Consider the following 24,110-nt stretch of genomic DNA (forward strand, 5'->3'; position numbering starts at 1 on the left):
GGAGGATAATAACCGGCAGGCCTGACAATTCAGGCGATACGATTCGCCGGCGGGGAGTGGGCATGACGCTTTTTCCCCCAGGGTCCTCATTAAAGAATAGGTGCTTGCTCGCAGGGTCCTCACTCTCCTTCTTGCTTGTGCGTGATAGAATCCGGTCGCTGTGTCTGGATGGGGCCAGGTAGCACCCCACGCGCCCATATGCAAGAATCTTATTGAGGTACGTATTATTCTAGGCTCTAATGCGAGTCCTGCACTAATCCTCATGTCTAGGTAGTCCCCTGTCCCCTCAGGGTATTACCAGGGCCCCTTTCCCTCAAGTTGCTCGCACAGATCTGGATGTTACTTTCATCGAATATATACACGTGGGAAGCTCCCAAGGTCCTCTTGGATTTGCACACTGCAGGCGGTCAATCCTATTTTCTGGCCTTGATTGTTTGATTCCTACGATTCTCTCGGCTTAACTCAGTTCTCCCATTATTGTGATTGATCGCATTGTGGTAGGTGCTCGCCGCTTTGCACCTGTTACCCCTGCCCTGCTCTGCCCTGCCCTGCCTTGCCCTGTGAAGCCAATGTGGGACTGAGTCGTGCTAATGTCCTCAGTAGTAGTGCTATCATCCCTACTCTTGATCATCTCCCCCCCTTTTCTTTCTTTTTCTGTCACCGTGATCCCCATTCTTCATTTTTTTTTGAGTCCTGAGGAGATCCCATTGCTAGCGGATCTTCCCTCTCCATGTCTTCCCACACCAAGAAAGATGATTTCTGCCTCGAATGTCACTGGGAGGCCTTTCATCTAGATGGTAAGGACTCCCAGGACGGCGCGGAGGCCTCCGCTCAACCGCCAGAATGGAGTTGTCTGGACGAGGACCATCATCACACCTCGCTGGCGCATTGTGCTACAATTGACGAGGCGTGCTGTGATGTGGATGACTGTTCCGTTAACTGTCCTTCCGTCTGTGACGGCTTCAGAGAATGTGATGAGGCAACTGCTTGTTCTTTATCGCACTGTGACGACAAGGATTGCAAAAGCACGGACGCAGTCTGCTTCGATGAACACTGCTTTAGCTTTGCCGACCATAACGGACAAGCCGCCGATCATAACAATCTAGACTCAATGCTGGGACTGGCGCAGCCACTGTCACTGGAAGCCTGCGGCCTACTTCCGTCGTCGACCATCGATCAGAATCAAATGCAAGTGCCATCCAAGCCTACAGAGAATGCCACATCGGGCCTTGTCAACACATCACAGTCTGCGGACGCCCTGTTTCCTTTTCCAACAACGTTTCATCATTGTCATCCTTCATATCCCCACTTCCACTGCCATCCTCTGCCCGGAGATTCACACAATCACCTTGGGAATGTGCCATTTCCCCTGCCGAATAATTGCAATCCAGCAGATATCTTCCAGATGCTTGGAATGTGCTCCGGCGTGTCTGCCTGTCCTGAACCCCACACCCACGAGGACCAGAACTGCCACATTCATCTAAGCAAACTGGACACCCGGTCGACCGACTCGTTCACGTGCTTTCGCCTACCGCCCACTCCTAACGATTCGTCCAAAGCGTCAGTCAATATCCATGGGAATGTGCCGCTCAAAGGACCCTGCCGGTCGCATCATCGGTGTCGAATTCACCCCCACGCACATGTTCACCCGTACGGACCCTACTCCGCCTATTCCCGCCAGTCCCGATCGAGCGTGAGTTCACAACTGATGTCCAGTCCGGGCGAGACGCCCCCACCGTTGGAGGGTGGTGCCTCGTCCGTATTGACCAGTCCGGGGTTCTCTTCCGCTGAAGGGGAAGTCCATGTTTGCAAATGGACGACCACGAGCCATGGTGTCAAGAGATCCTGTGGAGCGACCTTTGCTGATGCTTGTGCGCTCCAGGAGCATCTGGTTGCCAACCATATGGGGACTGTGGAAGGGGCAAAGGGTACCGGCTACTATTGCTGTTGGGAAGGATGCCATCGCCCTGATGAGCCTTTTTCTCAAAAGTCGAAACTCCAGGGACATTTCTTGACGCACAGTAACTGTGAGTCCATAGAGTCTGTGAGAATGGAGCCGAAAACTGACAGTCCTCATAGATAAAAACTTCAAATGTTCGGTTTGTGGCAAGCTGTTTGCTCGGCAAGCGACGTTGGAGCGACACGAACGAAGTCATCGAGGCGAGAAGCCGTACAAGTGTACCGAATGTGGCAAGTCATTTACCGACAGCAGTGAATTAAGTGAGTTACCTGACAGGTGTGTCCTTTGGTAGGATGCTGACTCGATAGAAACGCATTCACGGACGCACACGGGCGAGAAGCCGTTCAAATGCACGTTTCCCGGATGCAACTTTCAGACAGGCGATGTAAGTCGCGTCCTTGGGGGAATGGCATGTAAGCCTGTACTAACGAGAATATCTAACAGTCGTCCAACATGTCAAGTCATCGACTAAGTATGTTCCTCGCCTATGGGAAGTAGTGCATGACTAACGAATGTAGCTCACGGAGAACGAAAACACAAATGCAGTTATCCTGGATGCAGCAAAAGCTTTACTCGGCCTGGTACGTTGCCCTACTTGACCCGCGGCAGAGTTGACAGGCCAGTACTGACTCCGACTGTAGACCAATTGAAACGGCATATGCGCACGACACACAAAGCAGACAGCACAGCCTTCCCATCACCGTCACCGCTCTCCGACCACTTTGCATTCCCCCTTGGCACTGTTTGATCAATACCGTTTCCTTCATGACATTGGAGTTGGACAAGGCGGTATACGGGAGTCTGAGTATAAAAAAAAAAGTTTATGCAATTGTATGCAATTGCCCGGCGTTGGAGGGTACCTACTTTTCAAATGATGATACCAATCACGATATGAATGGAAATGTATACTAGCAGCAGCGCAGTTAGCAGCTATAATGACTCACTTCCTCAGAGGACTCCTCCAGCTATTCAACATGAGCCCTCTCCTCCAACGCCTCCACCGCATTACTCAACTCCCGCACCCGCTGCCCAACCCGTCTCCGCACCTCATCGCGCACGGGGGCCGGGATCTCCGACGGATCGAAATCCGTATTCACCAACTGGCCCCTCTCGTCAGCAGCATCATCACCCTGCTGCAACTCCTGCGGTGCATGCGACTCAGCCGTGGCCGCGATATCGGTCGTGTAGAGGCTGTACACGGCAAGCAACTGGTTCAGGGCATCGCGGGCGGACTCGCGGTCCGAGGCGGCGTAGATGGTGGAGCTGGCGGTGCTGTCGGTAGCGATCTCGAATTCGTCTTTGGCGGTTTCGTAGCTGTTTCGTTAGGATTATTTTGCACTTGTATTGCCAAAAAGATGGGCTGATGGGGGGGAGTACAGTTCTTGGAGTTCTTCGACGAGGAGGTCAGCTTGGGATTTTCCGGTTGAGAAGGGGCTTGCTGATGGAGGAATTCTCTTGAACGAAGGTACAGGTGCGAGTGGTGATCGCCTCAGGGGATGAGCGGATAGAGGCCTGAGGGCGAGAGATGATGTGATGGAGGCGCGGAGGATACGGGAGGGTAGAGGTTTGGTGAGTTGGGGGGTTAAGCGGAGGGTTGACGGATTGAGTCGGAGGGAGGTCATTGTCTTTAGTATCAATTGATTATTCGGTCACGAATATTATCCGCTACGAATATGGATGGAACGAACGGTGAGGTGGAATTGGGGGTGAAGGTGCAGAGGCGAGGAATGTTGACGATGATGACATCGATGACTGTTTCGTCTCGTGTCTCCGCTACAGGGAACAACGTACGACCACGACTCCTATCTGCACAGACAATTCGATGCATATGTACAAACACAACCGATGATCTGTACAGATCTATATACGAGTCTACAGTCTAGAATCCCATTTTCATACCACCATTGGCACACACCACACTCCCCGTACACCACAGACCATCGGCCGTACACAGCATCCCCACCACCCCCGCAATCTCGCTGGTGAACGCCGGCCGCCGCCCACCCATCTTCTCCTTGATCAAGCGGATCTGCTCCTCGCTCAACTCCTTCAACTGCGGATCATCCTCATCCATCTTACTCAATGGCGTCGCATCCTGGAACCCCTGCATCTGCTTCCAGAACTCCTCCCCGGTCGCAAAATACATGTCCCCGATGACGGGGCCGGGATTGACCGCGTTGACCGTGGCGCGGTCCGCGAGCTCACGCGCCCAGGTGCGTGTCATAGCCTCGATCGCGGCCTTGGTCCCACCGTAGACGCTCTGGCCCGTGAACCCAATGCTCGAGGAGACGGAGGAGATATTGACGATGCGGCCGGAGCGATCGGTGGGGAGGAACGGGGCGCAGGCCTGAGTGAGCAGCAGCGGGGCGAGCACGTTGATGCTGTAGTGCCAGTTGAAATACTCGCGGTCGATGGGCCCCTTGACAGGGTCGTTGAGGAAGCGGTCGGCGCTGACACCGGCGTTGTTGATGAGCACGTCGATCTGGAACTTGCCCTCGGGCGAGGTGAAGTGTTGTTTGGCGGCTGCTAGAATCTGGGGGACGGCTTCTTCGGCATGGAGGAGGTCGGCCTGCACGGCGACGCAGCGGATCGAGTGCGTCGAGGCCAGCGAGGCGCAGAGCTCCTCTGTACGGGCGCGGGAGGACTCAGAGGTGAAGTTCAAGAGGAGGGAGCAGCCTTTTGCCGCGAGGTTCCGGGCGATTGCCTCGCCGATGCCTGTTTCATCTAGCTGAGCCTGTGATGGTGAAGTGTAGATGTGTAGACTGTCGACATACCCCGTGAGCCACCAGTGACGATACCGAATTTTCCTTCCAAAGGCCGCAACATTGTTATTCAGAGTGTCTGATTACGAGGAGATGCTCTTCAAGTAGGAGAATTAATGCTAGTTATATCGAGGTCCTAGTAGTAGCCGTCTAAATCACAGGTAGCGGGGTCCCCCCACGTTATATAGAGCGACAGATAATCACGCGGCCACAGCTTACAACCCAGCCCATATCGCATCAGACATTTAGTCCCGTGAGTAACATTGCACAGGGAGACGGCGGATAGAAAGATAATAACCGGAGTCTGTCTGTGGATCTACTTCCCCACAGTCTTGTACCACGGAGAATTTCCCGTTTGGGTCTCCGGTGGTTCATCTCAATTGATCGGTTTCTCAACTATTGACCAGGATCACTGACGGATCTTCAACCGCTTAAATGCCTGCGCATTCTCCTGGATCGCCAGCTCAACTGGTAACCTCTCCATGCTACTCGCCCCAAAGAACCCATGCACCCCCCGCGTCCGACTCAGCACATACTCCGCGTCCTCGGGACCCGCCAACGGGCCCCCATGACACAGCACAATCACCTCAGGATTCACCCTGACAACCGCGTCCCGGATCGCCTGGACCACACCAACACACTCATCCAGCGACAGCGCCGTCTGCGCCCCAATGGTCCCCGACGTGGTTAGTCCAACATGCACGACGATGACATCGGCGCCCGCGCGCGCCATGCGCTCCCCCTCATCGACGGTAAAGACGTACGGCGTCGTGACGAGGTCCATCTCGTGCGCGAGCCGGATCATCTCCACCTCCCGGTCGTAGCCCATCCCCGTCTCCTCGAGGTTCTGCCTGAATTTCCCGTCGATGAGGCCGACCGTCGGGAAATTCTGCACGCCGATGAAGCCCAGCCCGCGCAGCTGGGCCAGGAACGAGCGCATCTCGCGGAAGGGGTCTGTCCCACAGACGCCGGCGAGGACGGGCGTATGTTCCACTACGGGAAGGACCTCGTTTGCCTGGCACGTATTGTTAGCCATGTAAGTGCAATATGCAGAACGTACGTAGGAGACGAACCATCTCAACAACGACCTGGTTGGCATCCGAGTACGGCATCATGCCTGCCAGCGACCCTCGCCCGGCCATCCGGAACCGGCCCGAATTGTAGACGAGGATCAGATCCGCGCCGCCTTTTTCGATGAATTTGGCGGAGAGCCCGATTCCTGCGTATTGTATTATCAGTTGCTTTGGCTGGAGGTAGGTCAATGGCTGTGGGACGCACCAGCTCCTGCTCCGACGATGATTGAGCCCTCGGCGATGGTCTGGCGGAGTCGAGCCAGCACTTCTTGACGGGTTGTTGGACGGGGCATTTTTGATGCAACTTCTTTTTGCTTCCAGTTGGTTTTTGCTACTTTTATGTGCAAGGATAGGTGAGAGACAGAAAAAGAGGTAGAATCAAATGCAGATGCATGTGTGTGACAACCCCGCCTGCACTGCGTCATTGACGCTTAGTTGGAGCAGCTGCAGGAGCAGTCAGGTTTTCGTCGCAGCTGTCAATCGGCAAAGATAGAAATATGCTCAGTTCGATTATTTGTTCAATCGTTGAATTCCACCTGGTGCCGGTAAACCGAGTACAACCTTGAGTATATACATGATGGCCAAACCAACCATCGTCCTCATCGGTACCTGCGACACCAAATGGGACGAACTGTGCTTCACACGGTCCCAACTTCTCATTCACAACACCTGCGCCGTCCTACTCATGGACATCGGCCGCACCCCGAGCCCACATCGCTCCATCGCCATCAAACATCCCGACTTAACAAGCACTGATACTGACACTCACAATGCCCCCAAACTATCGAATCTCCCCCGCTCAGAATACATCCACCGGATGACCAGCCACGCCATCACGGCTCTCACAAACCTCCATCGCACCGGCTCCATCCACGCCGTGCTAGGTATAGGCGGCTCCTGCGGCACCGCCCTCGCAGCCGCCGCCATGCGCGCTGCCCTGCCCGTCGGCTTCCCCAAACTCATGGTCTCGACCATGGCCAGCGGCGATGTATCGCCCTACGTCGAGGAGACAGACCTAACCCTCATGTACAGCGTCGTCGACGTCGCAGGCACGAACCGCATCCTGAACCGCATTCTAACGAACGCCGCCGCAGCCGCGACAGGGATGGCTGTGTCGTATGCGTCGCACGCGCAAGCACCCTCCGACACTAGCCACAGCAAGACACAGATAGCCATCACCATGTTTGGGGTAACGACGCCAGCAGTGAACACCATTCGTGACCGTCTGCAGCAGACGATCAACTGTGAGGTGTACGTGTTCCACGCGACAGGAGCCGGCGGGAAAGCGATGGAGCGGCTCATCCGCGAGGGCCAGCTCGACGCCGTGGTCGATCTCACCACGACCGAGATCGCCGATGAGATCGTCGGCGGCGCGCTCTCTGCGGGGCCGCGGCGTCTCATCGCGGCGGCCGAAGCGGGCCTCCCGCAGATTGTCAGCGTGGGTGCCTGTGACATGGTCAATTTTGGGCCAAGGGAGACGGTGCCGGCGCGGTTTCGCGACGGTCATCGGCTGCTGCATGAGCATAACCCGACTGTGACGGTCATGCGGACGACTGTCGAGGAATGTGTGCGGATTGCTCGTTTCATGGCGGAGAAGCTCAAGGCCCATGTGGCGCACCCGGAGCGAGTAAGGGTGATCTTGCCTGCGGCTGGTATCAGCATGCTCGATACGCCTGGTCAGCCCTTCCACGATCGGGAAGCTGATGAGGCACTGTTCTCCACGCTCGAGAACGAGCTCGACGGGACAGGAATTGCAGTCGTGCGCGACACCAGACCGATCAATGATCCAGAGTTTGCCATCTCCGTAGCCGATTCCCTAGCAGATTTGTTGAGATCGAGTATTAACCTCCGCATGGGCCACACGGACTGACGATACGACCCTACGACATAATGACAAAATACGATAGATGACAAAATGATCAATGCAATGCACTTCAAATGCATTCATATGCATCGTTGGTATCATTTGACCCGACCTGGTCGAGTTGAATATTAAGAAAGAAATAACGAGAAATAATATCTGAGGCATTGTTGAATGCAAACCTACTCCCAAGTAGACCCAGCCCATACAGCCAATAGGAAAAGAAAAAAAACCCCATATATGCCCCTTTTATTGCCGTTGAAGACAAATACTTTTGAGCTCTAAGTTGAGAGAACCCTTTATGTTGTTCGTAACATCGTGATCATGTTGAAAAGGTCTATGTGTCAAGGTATATCAAGCGTCGACGCCATCGAGAAAGGAAGATGCTTAGTAGCGGTAGCTGCAATCGTTAGCTTGGATCAGGCACGGAAAAAGATAAGGCACACTTACATATCGCTCTTGAAAGGACCGGCAATATCCAGACCAAGGTACTCGGCCTGAACGGGAGTGAGCTTGGACAGCTTGGCATTGACGTGCTCCAGGTGGAGCAGAGCAACCTGCTCGTCCAGGATCTTGGGAAGAACGTAGACGCCAACGGGCTTCTTGCCGGTGGTGCCGAACTCGACGTACTTCTTGCCAAAGGCCTCGTCCTCGGCCTTGAACAGAGCAATCTGGGCAAGAACCTGGTTGGAGAAGGAGCAGGACATGACGAAGGAAGAGTGGCCGGTGGCACAGCCAAGGTTGACCAGACGACCCTCGGCAAGGAGGATGATGTGGCGGCCGTTGGGCATCAGGTAGCGGTCAACCTGGGGCTTAATGTTCTGGACGGACTTGGCGTTGGCCTTGAGCCAGGCAACGTCAATCTCAATGTCGAAGTGACCAATGTCTGTGTTGATCAGTATAAAGCCACCGAAACTCGCGGAAACCAGTCACTTACTGCAAACAATGGCGTCGTTACGCATAACCTCAAAGTGCTTGCCAACAAGAATGTCACGGCAACCGGTGGTGGTGACGAAGATCTGACCCTGGGGAGCAGCCTCCTCCATGGTGACGACCTGGTATCCCTGAACAGCGGCCTGAAGGGCGTTGATGGGGTCAATCTCGGTGACGAGGACACGGGCACCCATGCTGCGGAGAGCATCGGCACAGCCCTTGCCGACATCACCGTAACCAGCAACAACGGCGACCTTGCCGGCAATCATGACGTCGGTGGCACGCTTGATACCATCGATGAGAGACTCACGGCAACCGTACAGGTTGTCGAACTTGGACTTGGTGACGGAGTCGTTGACGTTGATCGCGGGAACAAGGAGCTTGCCCTCCTTGAGCATTCTGTAGAGGTGGTGAACACCAGTGGTGGTCTCCTCGGAGACACCGTAGCAGCCCTTGAGCATCTCAGGGTACTTGCTGTGGACGAGGGCGGTCAGATCACCACCATCGTCGAGGATGAGGTTGAGCTTCTGGCCATCCTTGAAAGCGTTGAGCTGCTGCTCCAAGCACCACTGGTACTCCTCCTCGGTCTCACCCTTCCAGGCAAAGCTATTGTAACGTTAGAGCTGGCCTCGTTTCAAAATAGCAGTTGAACTTACACAGGGACGCCGGAGGCAGCAATGGCGGCAGCAGCATGGTCCTGGGTGGAGAAGATATTGCAGCTGGTCCAGGTGACCTCAGCACCAAGGGCAGTGAGGGTCTCGATGAGAACAGCGGTCTGGATGGCTAAAAGGCAAGTCAGATTTTAGTCTCTAACCCCTCTTTCTGACATAAACAACATACTCATGTGAAGGCAACCGGCAATGCGGGCACCCTTCAGGGGCTGGTCCTCGGCGTACTTGCGGCGGATAGCCATGAGACCAGGCATCTCAATCTCGGCGAGCTCGATCTCGCGGCGGCCAAAGGCAGCCAGAGACTAGAAATGGTTAACATGTTTACAAGTATATTGTGTGAGGAAGGATCCGAGAGGCCACGTACGATATCGGCGACCTTGAACTTCTGAGCGGGGGCAGCCATGGTGATGACAAAGGGTTAGGAAGTTTAGAAAAAGAATCTGGACGAGTTTAGTTAGGACAAGTCTTGCTGACTGACTGCAATTGAACAGAAAATAGGATGAAAAGACTTACTGGAAGGGGTTGATGAGGATGAGAAGAGAGAGAAAGAGATCGAGAGAGGAGGGGAACGGAAGAAATAAAAGGGAGAAACGAGCGGAGGGGAAATCCTCTCAGGCACGTTCTCTGGCTACTGTCGGAGGGGAAACGCCGTTCGGACTCGGAGGGTTTTTTGCGGCGGGGCACGGGTACCTCAGGCATCAAGGGACAAATGTGTTTCTGCCTGAGGCCAGTTATCCTTAGGGTCCTTTTTGTCTCACCGCTCCTTTCAGTCTTTGCCCATCACCATAATCAGGACCACTTTGTCTGCGTCTGGAATAACTGGCATTCTGTTCATTCTATGCTAGAGAAAACAACAGTACGCAGTACCGGCGATGGGATAAGCATACTACATCCTTGGTCAGTCCATCGTTACCTGGCGCTCAATCATAATCCCCCCGGAGATAGACGACCCCCTGTCCGAGCGCTCCCTGGTCATCAGCTCCAAGTACTCTTCTTCGGTCTTTCCCCTCGTACTATGATTCTGACTAGGCATACTATTCGCCCGGACCCACACATGGCTATGTTCTTTGTCCTGAGCACTGTTCTTCTGCCCTCGTCGTCGACGCCAAGTATTTCTCCAGATAAACTTAGCAAGCGGCTGATACGAGATCAAGCACGCAGCAATAAGATACATTCCCACCTCGACGAGGGTCCAGATGATCAATAATGCCGCGTTCCAGGTGTTGTCTGTGACGGCATCGGTAGTACTGAACGTAAAGAGGGCAATCAGGCCGGCGATGAGGCCCCTTCCCCGGTCAGCCCAGTACCACAACACAGAGTAAGAATGGCTCGACTTACACACTCCCCAACAAAAATGTGATCAACAAACCAATCTTCAACCGCATGGTTGACTGCAACCGGATCACGTGCGGGATAGGCAGGACGAGCATGATAACATCCGAGACGATATTCACGATCCGCGAGTAGCGGAACCACGCATTGATATTGACGCAGTGCCCGTCCACCTGCGGGTCCCATAGCTTCCGGAGAGGCGTGCAGACTGCAAAGCCCGCCGCCGCACAGCCGATGCAGTTGCCGATCATCAGGAAGCCGGTGACGTAGCAGGTAATGCGGGAGGCGCGGTGTCGATTGAAGATAGAGATGTACAGGCTCAGCACGGCGAGTTTGGGGAGAATCACGCTGAAGATGTAGATGAATGCGATGGCGAGAAGGAACTTGGCCCATGTCTGGATCATGACCGGGTCGATAGCTATGACTCGCGCTTGATGGAGGCCTACGCCGCCATAGCGCATGTCTCCTGCATTACATCGTCGTCAAGTGAACGTTCTTCTGACAGAGAAGCTGGGGAGGTACCGATTGCCACGGATATCAACGCCACATAGAATAGCCAACCCAAGATAATGTAGATATCATCATGCTGAAAGCCAACACGCCCAATACGACGAGACACGAAGCGTAAGATGACTGCAGACGTACTCAGTACAAGAAAGGTAATCGCCACGCTCAGAAGGGTAGGTTGTCGATCCTCCGCAAGGTAAGCCGCCGAGTATTGGGTCCCGTCTTGATCCGCCATCAGGCCGTCTTATTGATTTTATGGCACAATAAAAAAGAGTAAGTTGGAGGGGCCATGCCACTAAGCGCTCATTGCTTTTGTTAGGAAGGCGTCGAGGTTATGAATACCCCAATGGTAGTGCAGAATGCCATTCCGGGAAGTTTTTGCGCTGGCTTTGTGCGACCAACCTTTACAATGGCTGGCAAGGTGGCATACGCGGTGAGGGGCAAGGTGTAGAACAGGAGTACGTATTATACCCATGTAGATATTTCGCGTCCGTCCTCCAATGCGTGATACAGGGTTACATTCCTGAACTTGAGGCTGAATCAGTCAGCATCGCTCACCCCTACGGGGCTTGGTCAGATTTGGAACTATTTGTATCACAAAAGGGGTGTAAGCATTGAGCAATGGCGATGGCGAGCTGAAGCGACGGCACATCATCCTCTTATGAGCATACGTACATCATTCTTAAGCAGAGGCAGAATATCTAGGCATGATATCATGTGAGACATTATGAGCCTACCTCCAGCGCCTAAGGATGATTGACTGTTGGATACCTACCAGGCTTAAGGCAGTCTACTGGCTCGGCTTCTGACCGACGACAGTAAGTCTAGTAAAAGCCAGAACAGATCCCTGACGAGTCTCCTTTGCAGCCTCGGCCAGGGTTTGTCTAAGTTGCTGCACCATCTGCTCGTTCCCACCTACTTTGTTTCGCGCTAAGACCTCCGTGGCCAACATCCCACACTCATGCAGTGCAACTGCCAAATGGGGTGGTGCATCCCTCACATCAGATTTCACATTGGTGAATCCGCTCTGTGCAAAATGCGAGGGCAGACTTGCACCCCACGCGGTACGAAGACGGGTATCATTGGCCTGGAAAAGTTGCATTAACTTGACGTTCGCGTCCGCCTTGATGTCCGGGTTGATTTTCTCGACACGAAGTGAAGACATGTCGAGATCAGTCCACTGAAGATAACCTCCGGGCTCTGTAAACCAGCTGTTAGAGATACGAAAATTGTAGAAACTGTCTGACGTACTGAGAAGTTTGAATAGATTGTCGAGGACACCTTTCATGTCAGATTGTTGGAGAACAAAAACGAAATGGCGGACATTAACCACGTCATAGACACCAACCAGGTGCTCAGGGACTTTGGCCTTGATGTCCCAATGGTGAAGGCTCATATTGGGTGGGAGCCAGTCCCGTGGAGGAGCCGCATCGAAGGAGACATCAAGTCCATCTAGTTGGACAGTCGCAGGGAATTCATCGGCCAAATCGGTGAGCCAGATTCTGTCAGTGTGAGAAGCTGCCATCTAACAAGTCGAGCTTGACATACCCAGTGCCTGTTCCTACGTCTGCGATCCGTAGGTTGTTCACATCCTTGACAGGAATCGAGGGGTGAATGCGGTATCCGAAAAGTTGGACGACCAGATAATGCTGCAGGTTGATGCTGCAAATGTAAGCAGTCAGGATAGCAAAAGCTGGAATAAACATACCGGTTGTTGTCCAAGTAGTCCCGGGTAAAGACGTATTCTGGAGAGGAAGACATGTCTATCACGTCTTGATTTGACGGGTTGGACTGTTGAGGGGATGAAACAAACTGATGATGCCTGTGCTTGACAATGTAGAAAGACAGTCAAGGATGGAAACAAGGAGAGAAGAGATGCTGTCGAGATTTCTCCTCCGAATATAAGCAGGCGAACTATATAAGTGAAGGACTAGACCAAGTAGCTGCCTAAGGCCCTCAGGTACGCACAAGCACGGCATTTCTCACCTGTCGAGCAACTAACGCCTGTCAAGCGTCGGGAAAGCTACAACTATTCGATGGGATATCCATGCAGTCTGACTCAACTCGGTCGGTACTGTCACCGTATCATCCCAGCAAATTGATCGTTATCCTTAGGCGTCCGCTCCTAGCACCGAGATCGCGCCATTCTTCTCGATGCTTAAGGCTTAAGCATCCCCGTTCGAGACAACTGCGCCATTCTCAACTTCTACAATGGTATTGAAACTGGGGACAACAAGAACCTGCTCTGGCTAGCAATCGCAGATGATGCCCCTCATTCTTCACGCTTATGCACGGCCTCGATAGATGACTGTCAGCTGTTTCAGCACCAAAAAAATAACCCCCATTATGGCAACGAACACAGCCCGAAAGAATGCAGCGCAATACATCTCCCAAGCTGCCTGTGTAACCTCGCATGGCTGGGCTCAATCAGAAAAAAGGACGGCTGGGGAAATGACGGAACTGAAACATGCCGAGGGGCCGGGTTGATGACTGTGTTCTAGGATGAACCTGGAATGGATCCAAGATGGCTCTTGAGAAGACAATGCATTGTCAGTATATCGAGGCTTTTTGTGGACTTCCGTGTGCCCGGCTATCTCCCACTGCCATATTAACATTGCAAGATGAGTCGGCCGTCATCCCAAAGTCTCCTGGATAACGGGCTGAGCCCTCAGCATTGCTCGAGAGCACCGCTTTGTTCAGCTATTAGATCTAAAATAGTATCTGTTGGAGCAGGGGCGGCTTCTAGTCATATCCAAATCCCCAAACCGGTGTCTCTGACAAGGCGCATTTGACTTAGCCCCTGAAATCTGAGTCAAGGCTGGGAAGCGTTTGGGACTCAGAGATTTGGAGGCCAATTGACGCTGAGGCATGCTGGGACCTGATGTCTGTTATGTCTATTATTGTATCGCGCACTTGTTGTCTTGTCAACGGCTTCAGCTGATACCCTGAACCGAAGAGCTGCAACTACGTGTGCGAGTTATAAAACACCTCACTGGGACGAAGTTTATCGTTCTAAGAGCATAGTACAGATGAAGGTCAGTCAAGGCTGATTACTCGAGCATAAACACTAACTTATATCAGTGCATAGTAAAGATTCAGAGCGACATGTCAATCGGCGGGCCGAGCTTTCATGTCTGTCGATTCCCATCGGCAGTTGCATCAGGCGGATATACCATCTGGCTCTTCATCGCAAGTGATATCCAGACCATTCTTCTCCCAAGCACCATCTTTGGCATTACCAACGCTCTCGCCACTCGGGACTTCCGCGATGTACAGTCTCAGTTTTCCGCCTACCTAAATACGGTCTATAGAATACCTCTGGTCATTGGCTGGGTCGGGATCAATCTTCTTCCCCTGACGATGAACAACCAGCGCAGTCCCTCGTCCATCGCTGAAGACAGCCTCAATAAACCCTGGCGTCCGCTTCCAAGCAAGCGCCTCTCTGGACCCCAGGCAAAACGCCTGATGTTCGGCTTCTACGCCCTTGCCGTGGTGTACAGCTGTTTTTACAGCGGCGGACTCCGACAATGTCTCGGTCTCATCATCCTAGGCACCTGCTACAACAGCTTCGGGGCGGGTGACCACAACCCGGTGATCCGAAATATTATCAACGCATTGGGGTACTTCTGTTTCAACTCAGGAGCAGTAGAGGTAGCGCTTGGTTCTGGGTCTGCTGTTTTCACAGAAAGACCTGAAGCCAGACAGTACTCGCTCAGGCTCTGGATCATGGTCATCACGGCAATTATCTTGACGACGATGCACGTCCAGGACATGTGCGATCAGGAAGGCGACGCAAAGAGGGGCCGGCGAACGCTTCCCCTCGTGATTGGGGATGCTGCAGCGCGATGGAGCATTGCACTTCCGATGCCTGTTTGGGGCGTCATATGTCCGCTTCTGGCGGACTCTGGCCCCCTTGCCACTGGCTTGAGCTTCATGCTGGCCTTTGCTGTAGCTATTAGGATGCTTATGTGGCGGGACACAGCCAGCGATCGGATGACTTTTCGGGTGTGGAATCTGTGGATCTCAGTTGTGTATATGCTTCCGCTTCTGGGGAGTGTCTCTCTGTCGTAGGGTGAGCTAAGTGGTCTGTATAGATGTTGTATGTTGCATGTTATGATTAGTCTTGATTTGTCCTATATCATATAGAAATTAGAATTGCTGTTACCTCTCTTTACTAAATGCAGTGATGCTACTGGCACGGTTAGTTGGATCACGCACTCTCCAGCTACGTGCACGCCTGTCCGTGCCCTAACATGTAACTCCCATCCTCATCACAAACTCATCTTTGATTGCGCAAGGCCGCAGACCTCAGCGATCATTCGGCTCATCATATATCTGTTATGGGAATACAGAATCGTTCTGTCAAAATTTACACAATTTGAGTCCTTGGTTGAAATCTACATAACAGCACCCAATCCAGCCCGAACATAAAACGCGTAGCGGGGGGAACCTGGAGATCCAGATAAGCATAAGGAGCTATGGAAATGATGAAGCTCCGGCAAGGAAATATGCATCAATGCAACGTTGGGCCCTCTTTTCTTATTTCAAGGCATGTAAGATGCATGTCTTCAACTGACATGGAGGTTTCTAGTGCGCGATTAAGCCTGTTGCGGGTGCCAAACGTCCGCCCTTGCTTCACAACCATGACGACAAGCCTATTTATCCCTTGATCAAACCGTTATATTCAAGCCATCTCATTCTCTTGATCGACTTCCTCACTCGGTTTCAAGAATAGTTATCTGAGTCAAAATCACAATGAAAACCCTACATATTATTATCTCTGGCCTTCTCTGCCAACTAGTACACAGCATACCCCTTCGCGTCAACCAGCTGAACGTGGAGACATCCTGCGAGATCGAAGGCGGCGATGGGATTGCCGATCTGGCTTGTCAAAACGCTGTATTTTTATTACCTGTGTCTAATGCCAGAGTATAGATTTGGCTAACTCGTACAGTGTGTCCTTCAGGGCCATGGGTGGACGGGAGGATATTGCGATGGAGAGCTGTAAGATCACTGCATCTAAAGATGAGCTAAACTGAACCGAGTTTTACAGGATATGTCATTGCACGTTTTGAGTGTAAATTGATGCTGTGGGCTATGCAGTAATAGATAATAGACTCTGGCTCTGATCAAACACCATCTCCGAATCTATAAAAGTTCATCCATCTCTGAGGCATGTTAGCATTTGTCGGTCTTGGTCGCCTGCCCAAAGCAAACGCACCTTATCATACGGCTTGGAAGAGTCGCAGAAGCGCAGATCAGTCGCCAGACGGATGACATTATCCGGGTCGTTGTTGATCGTTGATGCATGAATCTGCGGTGGTCAGGATAACATTCGAGGTAACGGACGGAGACATACCATATGAGGTTTGTGCAAGACAACATCACCGGCTTCATAGGCGGACACCAGCCAGCGACGGCCATGCTGCCTGGCAAACTCGATCGGCGACTCGGACAAAAGGCCCGTCGCCATCATGTTCGAGTTGAAAGCCGATCTAGCCTCTTCATCGGTCAAACCGGCCTGCTTGGCCTTGGTGGTGAATTCTTCCTCGATTTTGAGTCCAACAGGGTCGCCTGGTCCGTCAGCTAATGTGCAGATGCATTGTCAAGGCACACAAGACGACAGCATACTATCCTCGAGGTAGATCAACCCTCCACCGTTGATTTTGATATCCCCCATAGGCACCCACGCCGTGACACTCGTCGGCTCCCCATACCGCAAGAAGATCTGATCGTAGTGAACGCCAATGGGTTTCGTACCAGGCGTATTATTCCTCAGCAGCGTCCGGCGGAAATTCAACGTACGCTCGCCCCAGCTCGTGAACTCGGCCACAAAGCGGACCAAAGCGGGATGGTTGCAGAACTTGTCCGCATACCAATCCTGGTAATGCGCCTCGATGGCTAGATCCACAAACTCTGCAGCCTGGTCGCCCCCCGGACGGCCGTTGTTGCCTACTGCGCCGGCGCCGATGCCGGGGTACTGATCGGGGGATTTCGTGGGGTTGAAGATGCCTTGGACGGGGTCTGTGCCTTCTTGGAGGACGCCGGTTGGGGCGAGCAGGGAGAAGTACTGTCTGCGGGCTTCGAGGACGTCGTCGCGGGGGAGAAGGTGTTTGAGGAAGAGGTAGCCGTCTTGTTCGTAGCGGGCGCGGAGTTCGTCCAGGGGGAGGGAGGGGTCTGAGGGACGGAGAAGAGCGGCGTTTTCGGAGGTCAAGGGGCCATCGTTGACTTGGATGTTGTGCTCGACTGCGAGTCCGACCATTTTTGAGGCGATCACAGCGTCGTATGTAAGTCCTAGTAGTGAAAACAGGATGTCGTTGCAGGTTGACCCATCCGGGGGGAGTTCAGCTATATACCTCAATTATTATCCCTCCCCCGCATCTACTTCTGAAAAGAGATCTTCTCTAGTTTGATAATTCATCGCTGAGAGCGAGTTCATTCGGCAGTCACTGACGTGGAATACTACTCTTCTAGGGCATGATGGGTCCGTTCGCTCTCCACAGGCGGGGAATCATTCTCCATGCGATAGTAGAGACAGGATGGCTATAAACAAGCAATTTCTCAATGAAGATAGATTAGGGTAAATTCATGCTTGGTATAAAGGGTATCTCTACAAATCAATCAGTCCACTCCGCAAACGACCATTCCCCCACCTCATTCTCAACCACCAGCTCCATCGTCGTAAACACAATCTTCTCGTACATTTCTCTAGCCGCCCCTCTCGCCTTCCGATGCCATGGCCCCGTCCCTCCTCGATGCGCATCTTCCCGGTTTCGCCAGACACCTACAACAACATCATCATCAATAATCTTGCCTCCCACCACCCACAAAAAAATAGAGCGGACAAAGGAAGAAAAGAATGCAAGGAACCTTACAAGTCGCCAGATTCTCCCTCCGCGCATTCTTCGTCCCAAACCAATACTTGAGTAACCCTCCGCTGGCCACAGCCTCCTGATGCGACCTTGCATCCAGCTCATGCAGTCGGTCCGCATCCGCGTCCGCTAGCAAGATTGACCGGAAGACGACGACGTAGAATTTCGTTCGGGACCAAGTGTGTCCCTCGCGTGTGCTCAGATCCCGCAGGAACGCAAAGACAGCGGGCCAGTTGAAGGAATCTGCGTAGGGGGCTGTGGCGTAGTCGGCGCGCACGGGACGGAGGATTGTGAGGGCCTGGGCGAGGAGACGAGAGTGTGGATCGAGGGTTTGGAGGTTGAGGAGGTGGAGAGAGGAGTTGTAGGGTGATGTTATCAGAAGTTGAGCCTCTGGGTCGGATGAGTCGGAGTCTGCTATGCTGCTGAGGGTGACATCTTCATAGGGCCTGGAACACAGCTGGAGTGATGCGGCGGCGTGGAATTTCAGCGCGTCCATGTCGGATGTGACCAGGCTGTGATGGATGAGTGAGAATGGGCGTCCGCTTCTGCTCCGTTTGGTTGGAGACATTTTCTCTCCAGTGAAGACTGCTGCTGGGAGCTCGCTCAGCGAGTCTTGTATCCCGGGGGCCATGGTGCGATTGGCTTTCTACACTGTCCTCTCCTTTCTCTCTTGTTCGACCTGACTATAACCTCACAAAAGATCGAATACGGGTCAATTGACTGCAATGCTAGTGGTATCCTATTCGGATTGCAAAGAAACTGACTACATTGTAGGAAACGACGATTTATAAGACATGCCCGACCCGAGCACGCAATATCTCGACTTGATGGTTCTTGTGCTTTGAGAAACGCCCCGGCCCACATGCTTCATAATTGAATTATCACCCTTGAAATTTGATCAGTACCTTGCTGGATTGACGATTCGCGTGTGGAGTGGGATAGATGCAAGACTATCTGGAGTCTACAATATGCGAAAACAGCACGTCTTGATGCTCAGCAGTGCGAATAGCACACAAATGGAACTGCCAATACTACTTCGTAGATGGTGCCAAATAGCTTACCGACTGCGCAGTTTATTGCGCCAAATTCTGCACGGCGCACGCCATCGGCGATCATTCGGGTTTGCAGTCCAAACTCCAAAGCCGAACCTTGGCTCGCCGATATCCATTTCCAGCCACTCCGGCTCTGCAGCAATGTGGGGAGATGACTCCGGTACGAATAATGACGTGGATATATTTCGTTTTTCTTATAAAATCTATCACTATTTGGTATCATGATCAAGGACCCCAACGCCGTCAATGCTCAACAGTGAAATAGCAAGAAACATGGACAAAGCTATGGCTGCACGGGTGGCGGCGGTGGCGCCATCTTGCCCTCACCGGTGTCGACCTTCTTCCTTGCAGGCAGTGGAGGAACTTTGAACCCGCCATTCGCACCGCTGTTGTTGGTACTACTGCTCTGGCCGCCTACCTGCGTGAATGTACCTGATTTGAACCATCGGTCCTCCTCCGCCTTCCGCTTCCGCTGGAGCTCGGCTTGCGCTTTGGGATCAACCAGCTCGAGACCTTGCACAGGCGTAAAGGCAATCGTACTGGCCGTGCCGGCAATGCCTGCAAATGAAGGACCAACTCCAGACGTTCGCAGCCCCTTGGCCTGGAGGACACTCGCAGTGCCGCCTGCGCCCGAACCAAACCCACGCAGAGAAGTAGCGGTTCCGCTGATCGGAGTGGCCGCTCCCCAGCCCTTGTTCGATTTGCTGAGCTTGGCCCGGGTTCTCTGGTCGATCTGAGTCGCCCGGATCCGCCCGTCGTTCTGCTGCCCCAGCATACCCAGACCCACGGTGGTTTCGCCGGTGCCATAGCCAACTTCTGCCTCCTCCTTGCCGAATGCGACCCGGTTCTGCGCTTTCCGTAGCTCAGTCATAGCGATTGCTTCCTTGGCCTTTCTCGCTCTCCGTCCGCCTCGCTTTCTCGAGGGTTTGTCGTCAGGCGCCGGAAGCGCCTTCACGCCAGCGTTTGGAGGAGGCTCGGTCAGCTTTTCCAAGCGTTGATAGCACTGTTGTTTCAATTCCTCGCCCAAAGAACCATCGGGGCTGTACTTGGCCACGTCCGCTCGAGTCGCTAGGACCATCTTAGCTGCGACGATCCGGATTGCTTGTTTCTTTAGATCATTCGGAATATCTTGAATGATGGGCGAGTGGTAGAGAAAGCCTTGCGATCTGATACCGATATTCGTAGCAAATCCTAGCCCTTCCGATCTCTTGGAGCCCTGCGCGGCCAGATTGCACGCTGGGATCTTGGCCAGCTCCCTCAACCCGCCGGTCTGGTTGAGAAACTGGGCCGCAGTCTCCGGTCCTATTAGAGCGGCAAGATTAGGCGCAATCTGGTTCATGCGCGACTGGATGCTCTGCGTAAGCGCCGTCCGCTCGCGATCTAGCTTGAGAATCCTCTCACAAGTATCTAGCACGACTTTGAGCTCGGCCTCGGTCATTTCGCGTCCACGTGTCGTCGTCCCCTCCACCGCGACAACCATGAGCGAGGGGCCATCCAGGATGGACTTTAGTGGCGCGCCGACCATGTTATCTGCCGAGGACGAGAGGGCCTTGATATCGTTAAGAGGGCCATTTTTCAAGATGGCGACGGTTTTTGCGTAGTCAATAGGATTTGTAACAAGTGTTTCTAGTTCTGGAAATCTGATCGAGTAATGGTCTCGGAGACTCTTGTGAAGACGTGTGAGTTCGTCGGTGGTCGACACGGCGACGTCAAACTCGTTCGTGACCTCCGGCGTTGGCCGTTGCACCTCTTCGCCGACATCCTCTTCAACCTCCTCACCGGCTTGGAATACCTCGTCATCCTCCTCCTCGAAATCTCGCAAGAGTTCCTCCGCGTTCGACATGATGACAGCAATGTAACCACAGGCAACTGCTGAGGCAAGTGAGGCAGCTGGTCAGGTTGAAATAACTGTCGTCGGCCCGCCACAACTAGACTGGACTAGACTACACTAAGGGAGGGCCACCGCTTAGTCATCCGGGTGGCGTCAGAGACCGAGAGCGCAGCTTCCGACTTTTGATGGACGGAGGACCAACGGACAGTTTAACAACGATCAGCTGGAGTTGGGGATCCAACGTCCAGATTTGGTTGCTGATCGAGCCCCGACTATTTCGTTCGAAGTGTGTGCTACTTGAATTACGTTTGCACTCCAGAAGTTAAATCTGCCACCTCCGATTGTTGATACCCAACCCATCGTACCTCCAACACACCATCCATTGTCACCATGGAGTCATCCCGCGGGCCCCCTAGGGTCAAGAACAAGGCTCCCGCGCCGATCCAGATCTCAGCGGAGCAGCTGCTTCGCGAGGCTGTTGATCGGCAGGAGCCGGCGTTGCAGGCGCCGACACAGCGATTCGCGGACCTCGAAGAACTGCACGAGTACCAGGGCCGCAAGAGAAAGGAGTTTGAAGACTATGTGCGCCGCAATCGGCTGAACATGAACAACTGGATGCGGTATGCATCTTGGGAGCTGGAGCAGAAGGAATTTCGCCGGGCGCGATCGATCTTCGAACGGGCGCTGGACGTCAACCCGACCTCGGTGGTACTCTGGATCCGGTATATCGAGTCGGAAATGCGGAATCGCAACATCAACCATGCGAGGAACTTGCTGGACCGGGCGGTCACCATCCTGCCCCGCGTGGACAAGTTCTGGTACAAGTACGTGTACATGGAGGAGACGCTGGGGAATATCCAGGGAACGCGGCAGGTGTTTGAGCGGTGGATGTCATGGGAGCCGGACGAGGGCGCGTGGAGTGCGTATATCAAGCTTGAGAAGCGGTACAATGAGTTTGAGCGCGCGCGCGCAATCTTCCAGCGGTTTACGATCGTCCACCCGGAGCCAAGGAACTGGATCAAATGGGCCCGGTTTGAGGAGGAGTACGGGACGAGTGACCTGGTGCGGGAAGTGTACGGGATGGCAATCGAGACCCTGGGTGAGGATTTTATGGACGAGAAGCTCTTCATCGCGTACGCGAAATTCGAGGCAAAGCTCAAGGAGTATGAGCGGGCGCGAGCAATCTACAAATACGCCTTGGACCGGCTGCCCCGTTCCAAGGCGATGGCGCTTCACAAGGCCTACACGACATTTGAGAAGCAGTTTGGTGACCGAGAGGGCGTTGAGGATGTGATTCTGTCCAAGCGCCGGGTGCAATACGAGGAACAGCTCAAGGAGAACCCCCGGAACTACGATGTCTGGTTTGACTTTGCCCGGCTGGAAGAAACCTCGGGCGATCCGGACCGGGTACGAGATATCTATGAACGGGCGATTGCGCAGATCCCTCCGTCGCAGGAGAAGCGGCATTGGAGACGGTACATTTACCTGTGGATCTTCTACGCCATCTGGGAGGAGATGGAGGCCAAGGATGTGGATCGGGCCCGCCAGATCTACACGGAATGCCTCAAGCTGATCCCACATAAGAAATTCACATTTGCCAAGATCTGGCTGTTAAAGGCGCAATTCGACATCCGCCAGATGGATCTGCAGGCTGCGCGGAAGACGCTGGGCCAAGCCATTGGGATGTGCCCCAAGGACAAGCTCTTCCGGGGTTATATTGATCTCGAGCGGCAGCTGTTTGAGTTCGTGCGGTGCCGGACCCTGTACGAAAAACAGATCGAATGGAACCCGGCCAATAGCCAATCGTGGATCAAGTACGCTGAGCTGGAGCGAGGACTGGATGACTCGGAACGTGCGCGGGCGATCTTCGAGCTCGGGATCGATCAGCCGATGCTGGATATGCCGGAGCTCGTCTGGAAGGCGTACATTGACTTTGAAGAGTACGAAGGCGAGTACGACCGAGTGCGGCAGCTGTACGAGCGTCTTTTGCAGAAGACAGACCATGTCAAGGTGTGGATCAACTACGCGCGGTTCGAGATCAACGTGCCCGAGGAGGAGGAAGAGGAGGAAGAAGAAGAGGAGGAGGAGCGGCCGGTCAGCGACGAGGCCAAGCGGCGGGCACGCGCAGTGTTCGAACGGGCCCACAAGGTGTTCAAGGAGAAGGAAATGAAGGAGGAGGTGAGTTATTGGCGCTTATGTCCGGCGACGATGTTACTAACGCAGCTACAGCGAGTGGAACTGCTCAACGCCTGGCGGGCCTTCGAACACACACACGGATCTCCCGAGGACATCAAGAAGATCGAGGAGCAGATGCCCCGGCGGGTCAAGAAGCGACGCAAGCTGGACGATGACCGCTACGAGGAGTACATGGACTATGTGTTCCCGGCAGACGACCAGGCAGCGGCGAGCCTTACGAAAATTCTGCAGGCGGCGCACCGGTGGAAGCAGACCGGGGGGCAGGTTGTCCCATGACCGCTGTTCGCGGGTGTTTGGGTTTGTGGGCGAGGTCGAGCATGTGTACCCTATCCAGTTACCAGTACTAGGACTCTTCTGCCAAAGAATCAAGCTCGATGATACCAAGAGTTAGCATTTCCATTCCATAGATAGTTATCATATACCACAGATGACGATGCAGTTGTTCCTTGCACGTGCGAAGCCAAGCAAAGGTGGATCACACTAGTTACTGTCGCCCAGCCGAAGCGAACAATGAGCCGTCGTTTGAAAAGCGGGTGGCTGGTGGAGACTGTCTCTCTGCAATTTCTCCTCTCCTCTGCATTCAGGTCATTGACGCCTGCGTAACAATCCAGCAAAATCATCCTCAGTTAACTGATTGTAACTGAATCTCATCCTAAGCTAACCTCAGTTAGAGAAAGACTCGTTTTCTCTTGACCAGTCAGCCATTTCCTCCATGTTCCTGCATTTGTGGCATTTGATGTCTGGTGGGTGCCCTGGTGCCTGACTAGTACTGTATTGTCATTGTCATATACTGTACGGAGTACCGACTGACTGATCTTGGCGCAAATTTAACCCCGCCAATAACAACATGATGCAGACTGACCTGATCCGGAATAGAGTGGGAGATTCACGGAGGAGATTGCTGAACAGGAAGAAAGGGGGAGGTTTTCGGATGCTCGTCGCCTACAAGAATGAGATCATACTACTGATGATAGGACAGAGTACGGATACTCCGTACTCTAGAAACTTCTTGGGATGATGTAGTATGGAGTATGGACTACAGACAAACCATGGGTTGGGT

At 53.4% G+C, this 24,110-nt stretch overlaps 13 protein-coding genes across 13 annotated transcripts; 4 read left to right on the forward strand and 9 right to left on the reverse strand.

Annotated features, from left to right (window-relative positions):
• Positions 1 to 40: 40 nt before the first annotated feature.
• On the forward strand, positions 41 to 2,708 carry zafA (C2H2-type zinc finger protein; the record flags this gene model as incomplete). Its single annotated transcript, XM_747281.2, has 8 exons — positions 41 to 217; positions 271 to 497; positions 604 to 2,027; positions 2,080 to 2,220; positions 2,269 to 2,345; positions 2,405 to 2,432; positions 2,479 to 2,541; positions 2,602 to 2,708. Exons 3-8 carry the CDS (start codon positions 731 to 733, stop codon positions 2,706 to 2,708), a joined length of 1,713 nt encoding a protein of 570 aa, XP_752374.1. The 5' UTR covers positions 41 to 217; positions 271 to 497; positions 604 to 730.
• Positions 2,709 to 2,925: 217 nt separating this feature from the next.
• On the reverse strand, positions 2,926 to 3,582 carry AFUA_1G10090 (uncharacterized protein; the record flags this gene model as incomplete). The annotated part of the gene is made up of 2 exons (XM_747282.1): positions 2,926 to 3,274; positions 3,338 to 3,582. 2 exons carry the CDS (start codon positions 3,580 to 3,582, stop codon positions 2,926 to 2,928), a joined length of 594 nt encoding a protein of 197 aa, XP_752375.1.
• A 257-nt stretch (positions 3,583 to 3,839) lies between these two features.
• AFUA_1G10100 (SDR family NAD(P)-dependent oxidoreductase) lies at positions 3,840 to 4,960 on the reverse strand (the record flags this gene model as incomplete). The annotated part of the gene is made up of 2 exons (XM_747283.1): positions 3,840 to 4,801; positions 4,942 to 4,960. 2 exons carry the CDS (start codon positions 4,958 to 4,960, stop codon positions 3,840 to 3,842), a joined length of 981 nt encoding a protein of 326 aa, XP_752376.1.
• Positions 4,961 to 5,131: 171 nt separating this feature from the next.
• On the reverse strand, positions 5,132 to 6,088 carry AFUA_1G10110 (TIM-barrel enzyme family protein; the record flags this gene model as incomplete). Its single annotated transcript, XM_747284.1, has 3 exons — positions 5,132 to 5,737; positions 5,796 to 5,941; positions 6,001 to 6,088. The coding sequence occupies 3 exons, from the start codon at positions 6,086 to 6,088 to the stop codon at positions 5,132 to 5,134; spliced, it is 840 nt and encodes a 279-aa protein (XP_752377.1).
• Positions 6,089 to 6,369: 281 nt separating this feature from the next.
• Positions 6,370 to 7,665, forward strand: AFUA_1G10120 (Tm-1-like ATP-binding domain-containing protein; the record flags this gene model as incomplete). Its single annotated transcript, XM_747285.1, has 1 exon — positions 6,370 to 7,665. One exon carries the CDS (start codon positions 6,370 to 6,372, stop codon positions 7,663 to 7,665), a length of 1,296 nt encoding a protein of 431 aa, XP_752378.1.
• A 437-nt stretch (positions 7,666 to 8,102) lies between these two features.
• Positions 8,103 to 9,663, reverse strand: AFUA_1G10130 (adenosylhomocysteinase; the record flags this gene model as incomplete). The annotated part of the gene is made up of 5 exons (XM_747286.1): positions 8,103 to 8,542; positions 8,594 to 9,195; positions 9,246 to 9,372; positions 9,430 to 9,562; positions 9,625 to 9,663. The coding sequence occupies 5 exons, from the start codon at positions 9,661 to 9,663 to the stop codon at positions 8,103 to 8,105; spliced, it is 1,341 nt and encodes a 446-aa protein (XP_752379.1).
• Positions 9,664 to 10,158: 495 nt separating this feature from the next.
• Positions 10,159 to 11,053, reverse strand: AFUA_1G10140 (uncharacterized protein; the record flags this gene model as incomplete). Its single annotated transcript, XM_747287.1, has 2 exons — positions 10,159 to 10,546; positions 10,599 to 11,053. 2 exons carry the CDS (start codon positions 11,051 to 11,053, stop codon positions 10,159 to 10,161), a joined length of 843 nt encoding a protein of 280 aa, XP_752380.1.
• A 531-nt stretch (positions 11,054 to 11,584) lies between these two features.
• AFUA_1G10150 (class I SAM-dependent methyltransferase) lies at positions 11,585 to 12,974 on the reverse strand. Its single transcript, XM_077803892.1, has 4 exons — positions 12,808 to 12,974; positions 12,648 to 12,761; positions 12,351 to 12,601; positions 11,585 to 12,299 (listed from the first exon to the last, which is right to left on the reverse strand). The coding sequence occupies exons 1-4, from the start codon at positions 12,858 to 12,860 to the stop codon at positions 11,890 to 11,892; spliced, it is 828 nt and encodes a 275-aa protein (XP_077660062.1). The 5' UTR covers positions 12,861 to 12,974; the 3' UTR covers positions 11,585 to 11,889.
• A 1,230-nt stretch (positions 12,975 to 14,204) lies between these two features.
• Positions 14,205 to 15,170, forward strand: AFUA_1G10160 (UbiA family prenyltransferase; the record flags this gene model as incomplete). The annotated part of the gene is made up of 1 exon (XM_747289.1): positions 14,205 to 15,170. One exon carries the CDS (start codon positions 14,205 to 14,207, stop codon positions 15,168 to 15,170), a length of 966 nt encoding a protein of 321 aa, XP_752382.1.
• A 993-nt stretch (positions 15,171 to 16,163) lies between these two features.
• Positions 16,164 to 17,361, reverse strand: AFUA_1G10170 (uncharacterized protein; the record flags this gene model as incomplete). Its single annotated transcript, XM_077803893.1, has 4 exons — positions 16,164 to 16,267; positions 16,321 to 16,413; positions 16,459 to 16,685; positions 16,731 to 17,361. The coding sequence occupies 4 exons, from the start codon at positions 17,359 to 17,361 to the stop codon at positions 16,229 to 16,231; spliced, it is 990 nt and encodes a 329-aa protein (XP_077660063.1). The 3' UTR covers positions 16,164 to 16,228.
• A 355-nt stretch (positions 17,362 to 17,716) lies between these two features.
• Positions 17,717 to 19,070, reverse strand: AFUA_1G10180 (uncharacterized protein; the record flags this gene model as incomplete). Its single annotated transcript, XM_747291.2, has 2 exons — positions 17,975 to 19,070; positions 17,717 to 17,883 (listed from the first exon to the last, which is right to left on the reverse strand). Exons 1-2 carry the CDS (start codon positions 18,600 to 18,602, stop codon positions 17,717 to 17,719), a joined length of 795 nt encoding a protein of 264 aa, XP_752384.1. The 5' UTR covers positions 18,603 to 19,070.
• A 236-nt stretch (positions 19,071 to 19,306) lies between these two features.
• Positions 19,307 to 20,866, reverse strand: AFUA_1G10190 (U4/U6-U5 snRNP complex subunit PRP31; the record flags this gene model as incomplete). Its single annotated transcript, XM_747292.1, has 1 exon — positions 19,307 to 20,866. The coding sequence occupies one exon, from the start codon at positions 20,864 to 20,866 to the stop codon at positions 19,307 to 19,309; it is 1,560 nt and encodes a 519-aa protein (XP_752385.1).
• Positions 20,867 to 21,045: 179 nt separating this feature from the next.
• Positions 21,046 to 23,496, forward strand: clf1 (putative cell cycle control protein (Cwf4)). The gene is made up of 2 exons (XM_747293.2): positions 21,046 to 23,032; positions 23,084 to 23,496. The coding sequence occupies exons 1-2, from the start codon at positions 21,245 to 21,247 to the stop codon at positions 23,324 to 23,326; spliced, it is 2,031 nt and encodes a 676-aa protein (XP_752386.1). The 5' UTR covers positions 21,046 to 21,244; the 3' UTR covers positions 23,327 to 23,496.
• The last annotated feature ends 614 nt before the right edge of the window (positions 23,497 to 24,110 follow it).

Source organism: Aspergillus fumigatus, chromosome 1 (assembly GCF_000002655.1).
Source record: "Aspergillus fumigatus Af293 chromosome 1, whole genome shotgun sequence".
Classification (NCBI taxonomy): Eukaryota; Fungi; Ascomycota; class Eurotiomycetes; order Eurotiales; family Aspergillaceae; genus Aspergillus; species Aspergillus fumigatus.

Coding starts and splice junctions, on each gene's coding strand:
- AFUA_1G10150 (XM_077803892.1), bottom strand. CDS start 12,860: ATGTCTTCCTCTCCAGAATACGTCTTTACCCGGGACTACTTGGACAAC. Junction 12,762..12,807: donor GACTACTTGGACAACAACCG/GTATGTTTATTC, acceptor TTACATTTGCAG/CATCAACCTGCAGCATTATC. Junction 12,300..12,350: donor CAATCTATTCAAACTTCTCA/GTACGTCAGACA, acceptor GCTGGTTTACAG/AGCCCGGAGGTTATCTTCAG.
- clf1 (XM_747293.2), top strand. CDS start 21,245: ATGGAGTCATCCCGCGGGCCCCCTAGGGTCAAGAACAAGGCTCCCGCG. Junction 23,033..23,083: donor AGAAGGAAATGAAGGAGGAG/GTGAGTTATTGG, acceptor ACGCAGCTACAG/CGAGTGGAACTGCTCAACGC.